Source organism: Mandrillus leucophaeus, unplaced genomic scaffold (assembly GCF_000951045.1).
Source record: "Mandrillus leucophaeus isolate KB7577 unplaced genomic scaffold, Mleu.le_1.0 Scaffold72, whole genome shotgun sequence".
Taxonomy (NCBI): Eukaryota; Metazoa; Chordata; class Mammalia; order Primates; family Cercopithecidae; genus Mandrillus; species Mandrillus leucophaeus.
Genome location: NW_012107808.1, coordinates 4,021,421 through 4,035,537, shown reverse-complemented (window position 1 = coordinate 4,035,537; position 14,117 = coordinate 4,021,421). Strand labels below are relative to the sequence as shown.

Sequence of the window (14,117 nt, the reverse complement as noted above, 5' to 3'; positions counted from 1 at the left end):
ATAAGATTATAAGAGTATTTCCAGAATGTGCCGTTTGTAATTACAAATATTGCTCTCGGTAATGCCATCAGTTGTGCGGTGCCATTGATCAAAAAGAAGAGATCTGTGTATGTGGTACTTTTACAAAGATAGGGTTTAGTGTTCCCAGAAAGCTAAAAGTGGTTTTAAACATGCTGGGGCAATAGCCACCTCTCCTCAATGCCTTTAAAGGTGACCAGGTAGCCTCTGGGGCTCGGGGAAAGGTTTCAGCAAGTATGTCACACACGCCCTGCCTGAGTAAGCGCTGCCCCTTTGATGGCCTTCAATGAGCTCAGATGCACTCTCCACCCTCTAGTATGGTTCCTCCCATTGTCACCCACGAGCCTGCTGGAGAGAGTTTCTGACGGTGTTCATGATCACTTGTAATTTCTGTTTCATGTATGTAATTTCTGAAGTTTCCAAAGTGCCCATATATAAATTCTCTCCTTTGTGAAAGTGGGAAGGGAGGACAAGCAGGCTTCCCCTTGACAGATGAGACTTAGGGCAGTTCAGGGACACCCAGCTGGTAGATGGCAGAGTAGATTCCTACAACCCAGTCTTCCCCTTCCAAGGCCTGTGCTCTTCCCACGCTCTGCTCCCTTCCAAGACCCTATACTGTCCTTGCTACCATTCTCATCATTTCTTCCAGTTGCTTTTTAGTTAGTCTGTACTTTTGGCATAAGGGGAGCAGTTCAAGATCTTAATTCTTTTTTTTTTTTTTTGAGACAAAGTCTCACTCTGTCACCCAGGCTGGGGTGCAGTGGCATGATCTCGACTCACTGCAACCTCCACCTCCCGGGTTCAAGTGATTCTCCTGCCTCAGCCTCCCAAGTAGCTGGGATTACAGGCGCCCGTCACCATGCCCACCTAATTTTTGTAATTTTCTTTTTTTCGGGACGGAGTCTCACTGTGTCGCCCAGGCTGGAGTGCAGTGGCGTGATGTCCGCTCACTGCATGCTCTGCCTCCTGGTTCACGCCATTCTTCTGCCTCAGCCTCCCGAGTAGCTGGGACTACAGGCGCCCGCCACCACACTCAGCTAATTTTTTGTGTCTTTAGTAGAGACGGGGTTTCACTGTGTTAGCCAGGATGGTCTCGATCTCCTGACCTTAGGTGATCTGCCCATCTTGGCCTCCCAAAGTGCTGGGATTACAGGTGTGAGCCACCACACCTGGCCAAGATATTAATTTTAAAAGAAGAGAAATATTTCAAGAAATGTCATTTTTTAGAATAACAATACTAATATGGTTTTGATTTTTAAATTATCTGAGAAGAGACTATAGCTTCTACAACCCAATATAAATAATGTTTAAAATTTTAGTGCATGTATTTTAAAATTAATTTTTTCCCATGTTTGAAGTGTACATGTTTGAGTGTAAGAGTCCTGTCTATCACTCATTTCTCTAATTTCCTCCATTATATTAATGCACAGTGTCTTGTACCTAGTAGACACTCAGTAAATGCTTGTTGAATTGAGCTTTATTTTCTACCTCCTCATCTTTTTGCATCTGAATGAAGCCCGGGAGTAAATTCAGGTGAAACCTGTAAATTGAAATTATCTTGATAGTATAACAGTCCAAATTCTCTGCCTCACAAAGACCTGTACTGTCTGGCCCTGCCAACCTCTTCACATTCAGTACTAAAGCCTTGTTGGACTGTTCGCATTTCCTGAAAGCACCTTCCCATCTTTGTCATAGCCTGTACCGTACTCCATTCTCATTAGGAAAAGGACTTGAGGAAAAGGACTGTGTCTGTATCTTAAGTACCCAGAACACAGTAGTTGCTCAGTAAATGTTTGCTGGAAGAATAAAAGCCAAGTGAAAACTTTAGCCAAGCTATCAGAATCTGGTAGACATAAAAATTCTTTGATGCTGTATTTTGAATTATCATTGTTATATGTGTTCTGTTTCTATGTTAACAAAGCATTTTTTAATCAGCAAAAATTGTTTTTACTTAAATGTTTCAAGAAAGAAATTAATTTTGTGTTTTATTTATTCTTTATCATAAACATGTAATTAGTACCAATTATGTGTGGGTCGTAGCAGTTAGGAAGACAAATAAAACAAGATTGAGTCACCCTCAAGTTTAAGAGGGAAACAGAAAGATAAACCCTTAACTGAGTGCAGTAGAAGGGTACATGCCAGGAGATCTGCTTTAGCACTCAGAAGAGGGCCAGTCACAGGAGACTGTGGTATCATGTCTGTTCTTAGAGGAAGTCACTGGTATAACCAAGTTCTCTAAGATGAGTGAGCTTCAGCCAGGCAAAGCCTGAGATGAGGAATGCGGGGAAAGAAACTGGCTTTCTAGGCAATGGGGCGAAAGTAGCTGTGCAAAGCAGAGAGGCAAGTGACAATATGGCTTGTTTGGGGGAACTATGGAGATTAGGCTGGGAGCTAAAGGCTTTAGTGAGTTCATGAGAGCAGGGGAATACGATCTTTGGGCCACAGGAGAGTAAGACTAGAGAAAGGGAGAGCAGTTCTAAGGGTGGCCCAAGGAGCAACAGTGAAGGGAAGAAAGGGGATGGATTGGAAAGCAGTCAGCACTGATCCAAGTGCCTTAGGTGTATTCATTAATTCAGTCTTCACAATCGTTATGAAGCACATACTATTCTTATTCCTATTTTAGATAGATTGTTTAAAAACTGAGGCACAGAAAGGTTATATAACATGTCCAAGGTCACAGAGCTAGTAAGTGATGGAGCAGGGACTCTAGTCCAGGCAGTTTGGTTCCATAGTCTCTTCTCAACCATGGTACTGTATGCCACCTTGAGAGAATGGAATTAACAGGACATGGTGGCTGAATGCATGTAGGAGATTCAGTTCAGTTCCATACAAGCTCATTATCTCTTATAAATAATGGCTATCATACTTGAAATTGATTAGAGTAGGCTGTGGTCACATCTTACATACTTAGATTGGGAAGTACAGAAATTCTTTGTTTAGTAACTTTAAGAGTTTTCAAAGTCTATTCACTTGAGCATAACTTCAATTTATTCTCATTATAACCCATTTTAGAAGTGAAGAAACTGATGCTAAGTGACTCTGATTCAAGAGTCACAAAGCTAATGAGTGGAAAGCTTAAATATAGGTCATAGGTTTTCTGGTTCCAAGTCCCATGTTATTCAGTCTTGAGTAATAGGTGTAGTCTATGCTTAAGATATAATTTCTTTAGGAAAGTAATATATCTAGTTAAACACTTGTTGAGGGCTTCCAGTGTGCCAGCCAGGATGCCAGCCAGTGCACATACATTGCTAGAGAAGCTTTTGATCTTATAAGGGAGTGGAGTTAGTTTTAGGTGAGCACACACTGCTATAGAAACATAGACAAGAGATGTGGATGAAACAACTGGTATGTGGCTGCCAGATGCCAGGATGTGTCCTAGAAATAGTAGATGTTTTAGGAAGTCGGAATAGGGAATGATACGCCATTTTAAGATTCTACCATTCATTTTTCTATACGGATGCCATGTTTTGGTGTTTTATTCACAGAATGTGTGTCTCTGAGTTCTTGTATAGTGTTGTGTTTTAAGATAAAGGGTTTTTTATGGATATATACATTGGGGATGATCTAGTTGCCAGATAATTTAATTTACATTTTACTGTTTTGTTCTTCAGATGAAATGCATAACTTAACTTGCCACGTGGTGAAAATGACTGGAATGGGAGAAGTGGATTTTCTGACATTTGATCCTATAGCTAAAATGGCAAAAACTGTTAAGTACGATGTACAAGCTGTAGCTATCATTGTGGTGGTATTGAAACTGCTTTTTCTATTGGATGATAATTTAGAGTGGTAAGTGTATGTCAATTTTATGACAAGTAACGTTTTATGGTGCTGATCTTAGTTTTTTAAGAAAGCTTTAAATGTCATGAAAACACTTTAAAAAAAGAAATAAAGAAAAAATGTGTACTGTATTTACCTAATTATATGTTATCTCAAAAAATGGAGACTCTCAATTGTTATAGAACATTGACTAGTAGTCACAATTACTTCTTACACAGTACTTTGACTCAGCCGGTTGTCAGTTGTTTGATCATGTTTTATACCTGTTATTCTTTAGGTAGCAACGTTCCTCATTGCTCCACTGATTTCCTAGTTTTAAAGTATCTTCATAAATCTCTGTCTGTATCCCTTTAGGCTCCTGGCAATATGTGTTCTCAAAGATTATTTTAGAAAGTAAAGGAATCTTAATATGTCGCCCCTCCCAAATGCCAACGAAGAGTGACAGTATTTATAGTGTCTCATTCTCTGTTTCAGTGATAGCTTCTCCATAAAAACTTGGTATCAGTTTCAAATACTATTCTATACTTTTCTCTCAGAAGAATTCAGAATTTATCTTTCCAAATACATGACTTCTAAATAAATTGATTTGTTTATTGTTATCTCCAGGTCCTTGTCTAATCTTGCTGAAAAACATAATGAAAAGAACAAAAAAGGTATTTTAATTTTTTATCATTCAAATTCAAAGTGGTCATAGATGATAGATTAAAAGATGGAATAAATGTAGGCAAACAACTTTGAAAAATATACACATACACATGCACATACACATGTATACAAACTAAATATTGTACCAGTATTGTTTTTTCATATAATTACCTACTTGTATCTCTAGGGTACTAAAAAATACCAGTGAGTCCCTATTATATGTAAGACCAGCCAGCTTTGTATTCCCAACTTCTACTCATCAGCCATGCTAGATCATGAATTTACAGGTAGCTTTGTGACCATCCTGTCTATTCTGATGCTTTCAGCCTTTGCTCTTGTTGGTCCCTCTATCTGAAATGTTCTTTCCTTCTTACCCCAACTCCTGTTCAGTCCCTGGCAAATCCTTCTTTATGCTTCAAGATGCAGCATAAACACCACTCTTCTGTCTGGTCTTCACACCTATCCACTTCACAATGCTTCACCTCTTCCCAAATCAGAGCTAATAACCCCTGCCACAGTCACTCTTGTTCAGACTTCTGCTAGATGTTTAGTATCTTGAGGTCTAACTAATGGCCTAAGTACATCTGTCCCTATTAGATTGCCAATATTTGTAAAGTGCTTAGAAGAGCATCTGGCATCTAATAAGTACTTTATAAGTGATAGACAGATAGACAAGTGAAGTGTGAGCTTCTGGAGGGAGGGATCATATCTTTTTTTTCTTTTTTTCTTTTAATGTATTTTTAGTGCCTAACATAGTGACTAGCCTAAGAGCAGCTCAGTGAAGTATGGTGAATATGTGAATTATTCAATTCCAGTTTCTTAATGTTCTCATTAGGATTTATGTTCATTGGTTTTAGAGGCTTGAATTTATTGGTAGCAATCAGTTTGTGTGTTCTTTCCAGAATATGTGCAAAATAAAATACTACTTTCTGTATGTTGCTCATGTTGGCTTCTATGTGGAGTGAAAGGTTGAACTAGCTGTCTTCTAATATCCCCGCTAATGCTAAAAGGTGATAATTTACTACGTAGACATATAGAATAAACAGAGTACTTTGACCTGTCTCCCTTGTAAGCCTCAAAATAAATCCATGCTGTCAGCAGGGCGAAGATCACTGTCATTTCTCTCTGCTCTTCCTGTTAATCACCATCCCCTGCCCCTAGCATTGTTGATGGGGAGACTGAGGTTTAGAAAAGTTGTGACTTACTCCAGGTCAAAGAACCATGAGTTCTATCGATTACTATAGATTTCCTCTATTCTTATAATTGTTTTGGTAGTTTTCTCTCCTCTGTGGCTGTATGATCTACAAGATCATATTGGATTAAACAATTATTATATTGGCGAGTTGAAAAGATTTTGAGTTAGACATGGAAAGAGACTACCTTCCCAGAGAATAATGGAAAATAATCCCTATATGGAGTGAAAGAGTGAGGAGTGAGTTTTTATACTTTACTGCATTCAGTTCTGTTGTCTCTCTGATGTCTACATCTTAATCACACACTCACACCAACTGTCTGATGCAGTCCACTTTCTTACATGTTTCTAGATTCTTTGAATTAAAATTAGGAAGAATGGGAATAGGAGCTGATGAAACTGGAAGTCTGGGTTCAGCTACTATAGTATCATTTTACACATTTATCAATAATTTTTTCCTTAATACACATATTCATCATATTGGAACACCACTGTGTGCCAGGCACTGTGCTAGGTGTTAGCTTTCAGGGGAGGAGCAGGCCTTCTTTGTAGTGGCAAACAAAATATGTGTTCTGTTCTCAAGGAGGTAATAGTCAAGTCTAGGAGAAGCAGACATGTAAGAAGATGATTTCAGTATAATTTAATTGGGGCTACAATATAGGTAGGAACCTAGAGGAGGGAGTGACAGATTTCTCAGGAGAGTCCTGTTAGAGGAGAGAGACAATGACTCCATCCGTAGATTCCAAGAGCTAGTATATAAATGTTTAGCTATGTCAATGAATGAAAACTCAAATGAACAGTGTATATTATAGTGTGATTTATTTGGTTAATAATCTTGGATTTTATTTCTTTCAGATAAACCATGGTTTGATTTCAGAAAGTGGTACCAAATTATGAAGAAAGCTTTTGATGAGAAAAAACAAAAGTGGGAAGAAGCAAGGGCCAAGTATGTTCTCTTTCCTGGTTTAGATGCACCTGCTTTACTTCTGTGTCTGTTACTTTACATTTGAAAGCTGAAGCTTCATCAGTATACACTGATCTGCATTGTGACTTTTTTTTCTGGAAATATTAGCCCTACGCTCTTAACTTTTCTCTTTTTTATATTACTATTAACCAAACTTTAGATTTGATGTGAATTTCACCAGTGTTTTTATTAATGTCCTCTTTCTGTTCCATGATCCAATGCAGGATACCACAGTATACTTTTTATAATTTAACTTTTTGTAATTTACGTGAGACTTGCCTATATTTCTAATACTCCTCCCTCTTCCCCTTTCTCAAATATTTAGTCATTTCTCGTCTATGCTTCCCAATATTAAAAAGATTACAAATGTTACCTTGCAACACGTGTAATTGGAATGTTCCCCCAAAATAAAGACCCCTGTGAAAGTTAAAACAAAGCAGACAGCAAGTCCATTTGATTCAGCCAGTGTCACTGCCTTTCTTTGAACTGTCATTCTGATGTGGGCTCGTTGTGGTAGAGTAGAGAGAGCATAAGCAGTGCTAGGTTTGAATCCTGTCTGCATTTCAAGCTAGCTGTGTGCCCATGGGCGTTACTTAACCTTTTGTTGAGTCTGAGTCTCTATGAGGCTTTGAAGAAAAAGGTAACATCTCTGTATTTAATGTAAATTTACAGTAATACTAATTCGACTCAGTAATTTTATATCCTTTGAGAAAAATCAAGGTTCCCCAAATTAGTTGAAATGAGAATTCGTTCAGCTCCTATTTCTTCATCAGTAAAAAAAACATAATAATGCCCACTTATATACCGTAATTAAGACTCAGTTTTCCAGGATGAGAGTAGAACTAGATTATTTTTCCTCTGAATTTCAGAGGGCTTTTAAATAGAAAAACAGACTCTTGGAATGGAAAAGGCACTGTGGAGATGATCCTTTCCAAAGCAGGGAAGTGTGACAGGTTCCCTGTTAGTAGGCAGGATCGATGCACAATGAAGAAGAGGGGTGGAGGTGAATTTATCCCAACAGCCCATGGATTTCCAGGAAACCGGGCCCCCTCCTCCTCATCAGAGGAGTGGCTCTTCAGTCAGTGGCTCTCAGTGGGCACAAGAATAGCAGCAGGAATGAGAGTTTGGTATGTGTCTTAGGTCATTTTGGAGAATCGGCCTTCCTTTGGTGCTAGCTGGGGTTAGTCCTGACATCCTGAGGACTGGTGTTTAGGGGCCATTCCACCCTGGTGTCTCAGTGGTGACAGGGCTTTCCTTACCCGAAGCCAGACACCAGCCTACACTTTAAAACATAGCTTTTGGAGGCCCAGTTCATTATTACAGTGTTATATCAGTTGCACATTTAAGACTTCCTGGCTTTTAGCTACTTTAGGGAATAATTTATCGGCCAAAGAAAGTAAGTCTGGTTATAAAATGGCACTTTCCAGGGAGTACCAGGCCCCACGGTGGAGGCTGTCAAGGGGACCCCTTTCCAAGGTCCTTCCTCCTAGAGTATGTGCTGAGGGCTGACACCCACGTGCAGTGTGAGTTACTGCTGAGTAATATGCGAAGCACTACCAACTGCTGCTCAGGCACAGAGCTCTGATGCATAATGGTCACCTGTCGGTTTCACCCTTCCCCACCCCCATGTTGACATAAATTTCCAATTTTTCTCTGTTTCTCTGAATATTATCATTCATATTGTCAGATGAAAATTATTAAAACATTTTCTATATCTAAGCATGGGTTCCTATGCATGACGTTATGAAAAACACTAATAAACAATAGTTGAAAGCCTAAAACAGCATAAGAGGCTGCTTTGATGACTTCTAGCTGTTACAGAAGACGTTGAGAACATGGAGAAAAATTAAGCCTGTGCAGAAAATCTCTATGCCCTAATTGGTGTATAGTGATATCTCATTGTGGTTTTAATTTGCATTCACCTGCTAATTTTTGCCTTACCTTTTGGATTAGGCAGAAATTTCTTAGATGTGACACCAAAAGCATGATCTATAAAAGAAAAAAAATTGGTAAATTGGACTTCATCAGAAGTAAGAACCTCTGCTCCACAAAAGACACTTAAAAGAATAAGAAGCTACAGACTAGGAGAAATTAAATGTAAATCACATATCCGATAAAATATTTGTATCTATTATTATTATTAGGCAATTATTAGGCAATAAGAAAAAAACTCCATTTTTTTAAATGGGCAAAATATTTGAAAAGACGTTTTACCAAAGATGATATCAAGATGACATGTGAAAAGATGTTTAACATCATTAATAGGGAAATGCAAATTAAAATGACAATGACATATCATTATATACCAATTAGAATGGTTCAAAACAAAACAAAAACAAAAACTGATCATTCCAAGTGTAGGAATTCAAAATGGTACAGCTATTTTGAAAAGTTGGCAGTTTCTCAGAGTTAAACATACATTTATTATGTTATCCAGTGTTTTTCACTCCTAGATATTTACCCTAGTGAAATGAAAACAAGCTCACACAAAAATCTGCGTAGGAATGTTTCTAATGGTTTCGTTCATAATTGCCAAAAACTGGCAACAAACCACGTGTTCTTCAACTGGTGACTGGATAAACTGTGTTCTATCCATACAGTACAGACTTCTGATGCATCCAGCAATATGAGTGAATCTTAAATGCATTATGCTACGTGAAAGACTCAAAAGGTTACTTATGCTGATTCCATTTATATAACATTCTGGAAAAGGCTAAAGTATAGGGACAGAAAAACAGACTAGTAGTTGCCTGAGATCAAGGATTGACTGTCAAGGGATGTGGGAGGTATTTTGGAGTGATGGAATTGTTCTGCATAGTAATTGTAGTGAATACACACGTGCAACTGTATGTGTTTGTCAATGCTAGCAGAACTACACTGAAAAGAGTAAATTTTACTGAATGTAAATTATACCTTAATTTTTAAAAATGAGGAAACATGACATGCAGACAGACGAGAGAAGTATATGGATAACATCTAGCTGGAAAACATGGTTTGTGGTGTGTCTCTTTTTGTAGTTTTATGTAATGAGAAAAGGCAGGCAAGGTAAAGTCAATTTTGGAAGAAGCTTTCATTTCAGGTCTCTAAACACTTAGCGTAGTTTTATTTTAGATCACCCTTCCCATTCTTGGAGCATGCCCCCCAAGGACATAATACTGCTCTCTTGATTCACGGCATGATTGCCACTTGTATAGGCATTTACTGTAAACACATGAGAAACTTCTATTTAGATTAGGTATTCACAAGGAATGTTTAGCAGTGAGTGTGCCCAGGGATTGGGATTAGTCTGTTTAGGGAAATTCTTTATCCTTTGAGATTTTATTATTTAAGAAAATTAATAGCAAAAAATATATTTTAAAGAATCGCTGACTCATTTACCATAACGTTAAATGACAAACTCTCTGATATATTTTAAATGTGATGTGGTTCGCTAAAGTTTAATTTCACATAATTTTCAGGAAACCATCTCCTGTATAACATTAATTACATCTCTACTGCTACCTAATGATTAGAAAAATTACTTTTCTGTTCTTTTTTTTTTTTTTTTGTGAGACGGAGTTTCACTCTTACTCTTGTTGCCCCGTCTGGAGTGCAATGACACGATCTCAGCTCACCGCAACCTCCGCCTCCCGGGTTCAAGCGATTCTTCTGCCTCAGCCTCCCAAGTAGCTGAGATTACAGGCATGCGCCACCACGCCCGGCTAATTTTGTATTTACTAAAGAGACGGGGTTTCTCCATGTTGGACAGGCTGGTCTCAAAGTCCCAACCTCAGGCAATCCTCCCGCCTCAGCCTGCCAAAGTGCTGGGATTACAGGCGTGAACCACCGCACCCGACTCCTTTCTGTTCTTAACATTTAATATCATTACAGAAATTCAAAATAAAAAGTCAACATCTGTTTTATATATAGTCATGATTTTACTGACTTGATCAAGTATTTTTAAAAATTCTTGAAAAAAATCAGTTCTTAAATTGGTTAAAATGATTATTTGCTAAATGATATTACTAAAATATTGTTAAAATGTGTACTTTTATATACGTATTACTTCCTAGTATTAAAAATAAATGGTGAGAAATTATTACAGATACTACAGATGTTTAAAATATTTGTATTTCTGGCTTCCTATTTTTAATCTTTTTTTCTGGAAAGTTCACAGATATTTCTTGAGTATCTGCTAGCCAGGCACTTTGTCAAGTACTAAATAATAATTCTAATTATTGTATAGGATTTAAAGAACCCATATATACATTATCTTATTCCTCAGAATAACCCTGTGAAAGTAGAGGATGAGTTTAGAGATGCTAAATTCATTTCTTTGTTCATTTATTCATCCAGTTATTCTTCAACAAATGTTTAAATGAGTTCCTACTATCTACCATTCCCTGACAACACTAGGGGCATAAGGATGGCTGAGACAGTCTCTGCCTTTGAGAGCCTCCATAATTTGTCGTTCAGATTATGCTAGCTCTACCACTAGAAAGTGGTGGGCCAGGTCTTCTGATTCAGTACTCTTTCTTGTTGCCACAGTGTCTTTCAAAATAAGAAAATGGCCTGGGATCAAGAAGAAGGTGGATTTTTTTTTATTATTATAAGTTATGAAAGTCCTCTGCACTAGGGAACACAGAAATAATGAAAATGAGACTAAGAATGAACATGGTTATCTTTGTTGCAGAGCTGCAGTGTCTCCTTGGCAAAGTTTAGCAACAACCACTAGAACCAGAAATAGAACATGTCACTTCCTTTTGGAGTCTAGAACTGATCACCCTAATCTGTAGGAACCTTAGGTGGCTCTTAGTGTTTGTCCTGGAGGGAACCCCAAGAGCCAGAGCAATCCAGGATCCCCATTTTACATGGGGATCTCCCTGGCTGCCCTTCCCTTGGCAAGAATAGGCTGAGTCAGGACAGGGACTGTTGGGACTGTGTCATCCTGGAATCCAGTCTCTTCCTCTCCTTTACGCCAGGAGTAGAATAGATTTCCTGGCATCAGGTGCCAGAGAGATGCATTTACTGTTCACTCTGTGTAAGTTATTCAGAAGTACTACTAACAACTCTCAGCAAAAAGGCATTGGGGCAAAGGCAATGAGGAACAGTTGTTTTGAGGTGGCTTCACTTTATGAGAATGAGCAGCAAGGGAAATTTATGGTGAAGGAAACTGTTTCTATGTTTTTTGTATAATTAATAGCTTCTTCGAGATGTCACGGCATCTGGGCAGCTTTTGAGAGGAGCACACCATTCTCTTGGCCTGGGCTCTCAGTCAGTGCTTCCTTCTAGGGCCTAAGTTCAATAGACAATATAGACATGTGCCAATAAGCCATTTTAAGCCAGAACTGTAACAAAATATTGGAAATCTCAGATAGTGCTTCAGACAATGTGTTTATGTCCGTTTCATCTCCATCCTGCTCCAGCTGTTTCTTTACCATGTACAGGTACCTGTGGAAAAGTGAAAAGCCACTCTACTACTCGTTTGTCGACAAACCAGTAGCGTATAAAAAAAGAGGTGAGTCCAGTTTTGTCTTAATACCAAGTAGCAACACAATTGTAGAAAAATTAAATATCTGGACTTGAAATGTTGAATGCTTAAGTTTTTTACTTTTTTTAAACAAATGTTCCGGGGCACGTATACATCCAAAGGAGCATCATGCTCTGCAAGCAATCTCTGCAGGAATCTACTTCAGGAACATGCCGTTCTTCAAAACAGAGCCTCAGTTCCTGCCAAAATCTAAAATCCTAAATCGTTCTGATTTTGGGAATTCTTTGCTTATAGAATTCTTTTTGGATTGTACATTCTTTTTGAAGTAGTTTTCCACATGCACCTCATCCAGTTTCATTTTCTCTTAAAGTTATCCTGTTACATTACGGTGGTACATTTGCCAAAACTAAGGAACCAATATTGGTACATTCTTATCAAGTAAATTCCAGGCTTTATTTGTGATTTAATATAACTTGTTATTTTGTTTCCTTTTTTTCTTCATTTCCAGAAATGGTGGTGAATCTGCAGAAACAATTTAGCACACTGGTTGATTCAACAGCAACTGCTGGAAAAAAAAGCCCTTCAAGTTTTCAGTTCAACTGGACTGAAGAAGACACTGATAGAACATGTTTCCATGGACACAGCCTTCAGGGAGTCCTGAAAGAGAAAGGCCAATCACTGCTAACTAAGAATTCATTATATTGGCTTAGTACACAGAAATTCTGCAGATGGTAATCAATGCTTTTAGAAAAAGTCACATATAACTGAAGCAGTTGCCTATATAAGAGCCAGATAGGTTTTCTGTTGGAATTAGAAGCTGGTGAGCTTAAAGTCACAAAAATCAGAATTATACATTGAGTCTTGTGTAAGAGTTCTAGGAAAGCTGGTAAAAATCAAGAAAGAGGATACAAGGCAATTAGCACAACTGTTGCCTCTAGCTAAATTAACCTGCAGTGCGGCAGGCAGGCAATAAAAGTGGCTGTAACTGCTGATCAGGAGAATGCGCTGTATTTTTTAGTACATGTCACTTCTCTGAGTCAGTTACCTTTTTCATGTCTTTCTGCCTCTTAATACTTCCTTAAGTATTTCCTAAAAATAAGGATATTCTCTTAAGTGACCACTGTACAGTTATCAAACTCAGGAAACTTAATATTGATACGATACTTTTATCTCACCCACAGTCCATATTCCAGTTTTCTCATTAGACCCCCAGTGTCCTTTTATAGCAGGATCAAGTTCAGGAGTAGGTATAGCATTGATTGATTTTATCTCTTCAGTCTCCTTTAATCAGATTGTCCCTCAGCCTTTCTTTGTCTTTCATGACATTGACTTGTATTTTTCAGAAATGTCAGTGGTGTTATACAATGTTTCTGAGTATGGTTGTGATGGTTCCTCATATTTAGATTCAGGTTCTGCATCCATGGCAGCTTATGTCGTGATCCGTACCTTTGTGCTTTTTCACAGGGCATGAGGGTGGATTGTGGATGATCTCAGATTTAATACTGTACTATAATGCAGTGAGTGATACATAGAGCTTAGTATAGTCAGTGATGAAAATGCTGAGATTTTTTTCTCTGCATGAAGTATAAAACTAAATTCTGATTGTATGAAGTTTCAGTGATACCATGACTTTAGACACCAAACTTATCTGTCAACCTATCCTGTTCTAGACCAGAGCCTAGAACTGCAGAGCAAGCAAAAAAGGCTTCAGCTGGGCAGTAAAAATGCCACAGAGACCGTAACTAAAACTCAGCCTCTTTCCTCAGAGAGCCCCTTAGCCCCTTGCTCAGAGCCCCTGACTCTGCCCTTAGGCTGAGTTGTCTGATTTCCAAACTCCTCATCATCAAAGAAACAAAACCAGAGGTCCGAGAAGCACTCTGCTGATAGACATCTTGACGGTAAACATGAATGACACCCTTTGACAACGATAAGGGAGCCAGCATCATAATCCAAAGCAGACAGAGCTCCAGTCGCAGAGCCTGAAGTTCATGGCTCCGTGCCACTAAATAAGGGGACCACATCCCTGCTTCAGCACAGCGCATGTCCCA

The 14,117-nt window shown here is 38.5% G+C and overlaps 1 protein-coding gene across 1 annotated transcript in view; it reads left to right on the top strand.

The window, feature by feature from the left end:
* TAF1B (TATA box binding protein (TBP)-associated factor, RNA polymerase I, B, 63kDa) overlaps positions 1 to 14,117 on the top strand; it is a 96,870-nt gene that overhangs the window by 72,359 nt on the left and 10,394 nt on the right. The window contains exons 13-17 of the mRNA XM_011965306.1: positions 3,594 to 3,807; positions 4,405 to 4,451; positions 6,491 to 6,581; positions 12,026 to 12,096; positions 12,578 to 12,800. Of these exons, the coding sequence (XP_011820696.1) occupies positions 3,594 to 3,807; positions 4,405 to 4,451; positions 6,491 to 6,581; positions 12,026 to 12,096; positions 12,578 to 12,800 (646 nt within the window). The remainder of the gene's footprint in view (positions 1 to 3,593; positions 3,808 to 4,404; positions 4,452 to 6,490; positions 6,582 to 12,025; positions 12,097 to 12,577; positions 12,801 to 14,117) is intronic.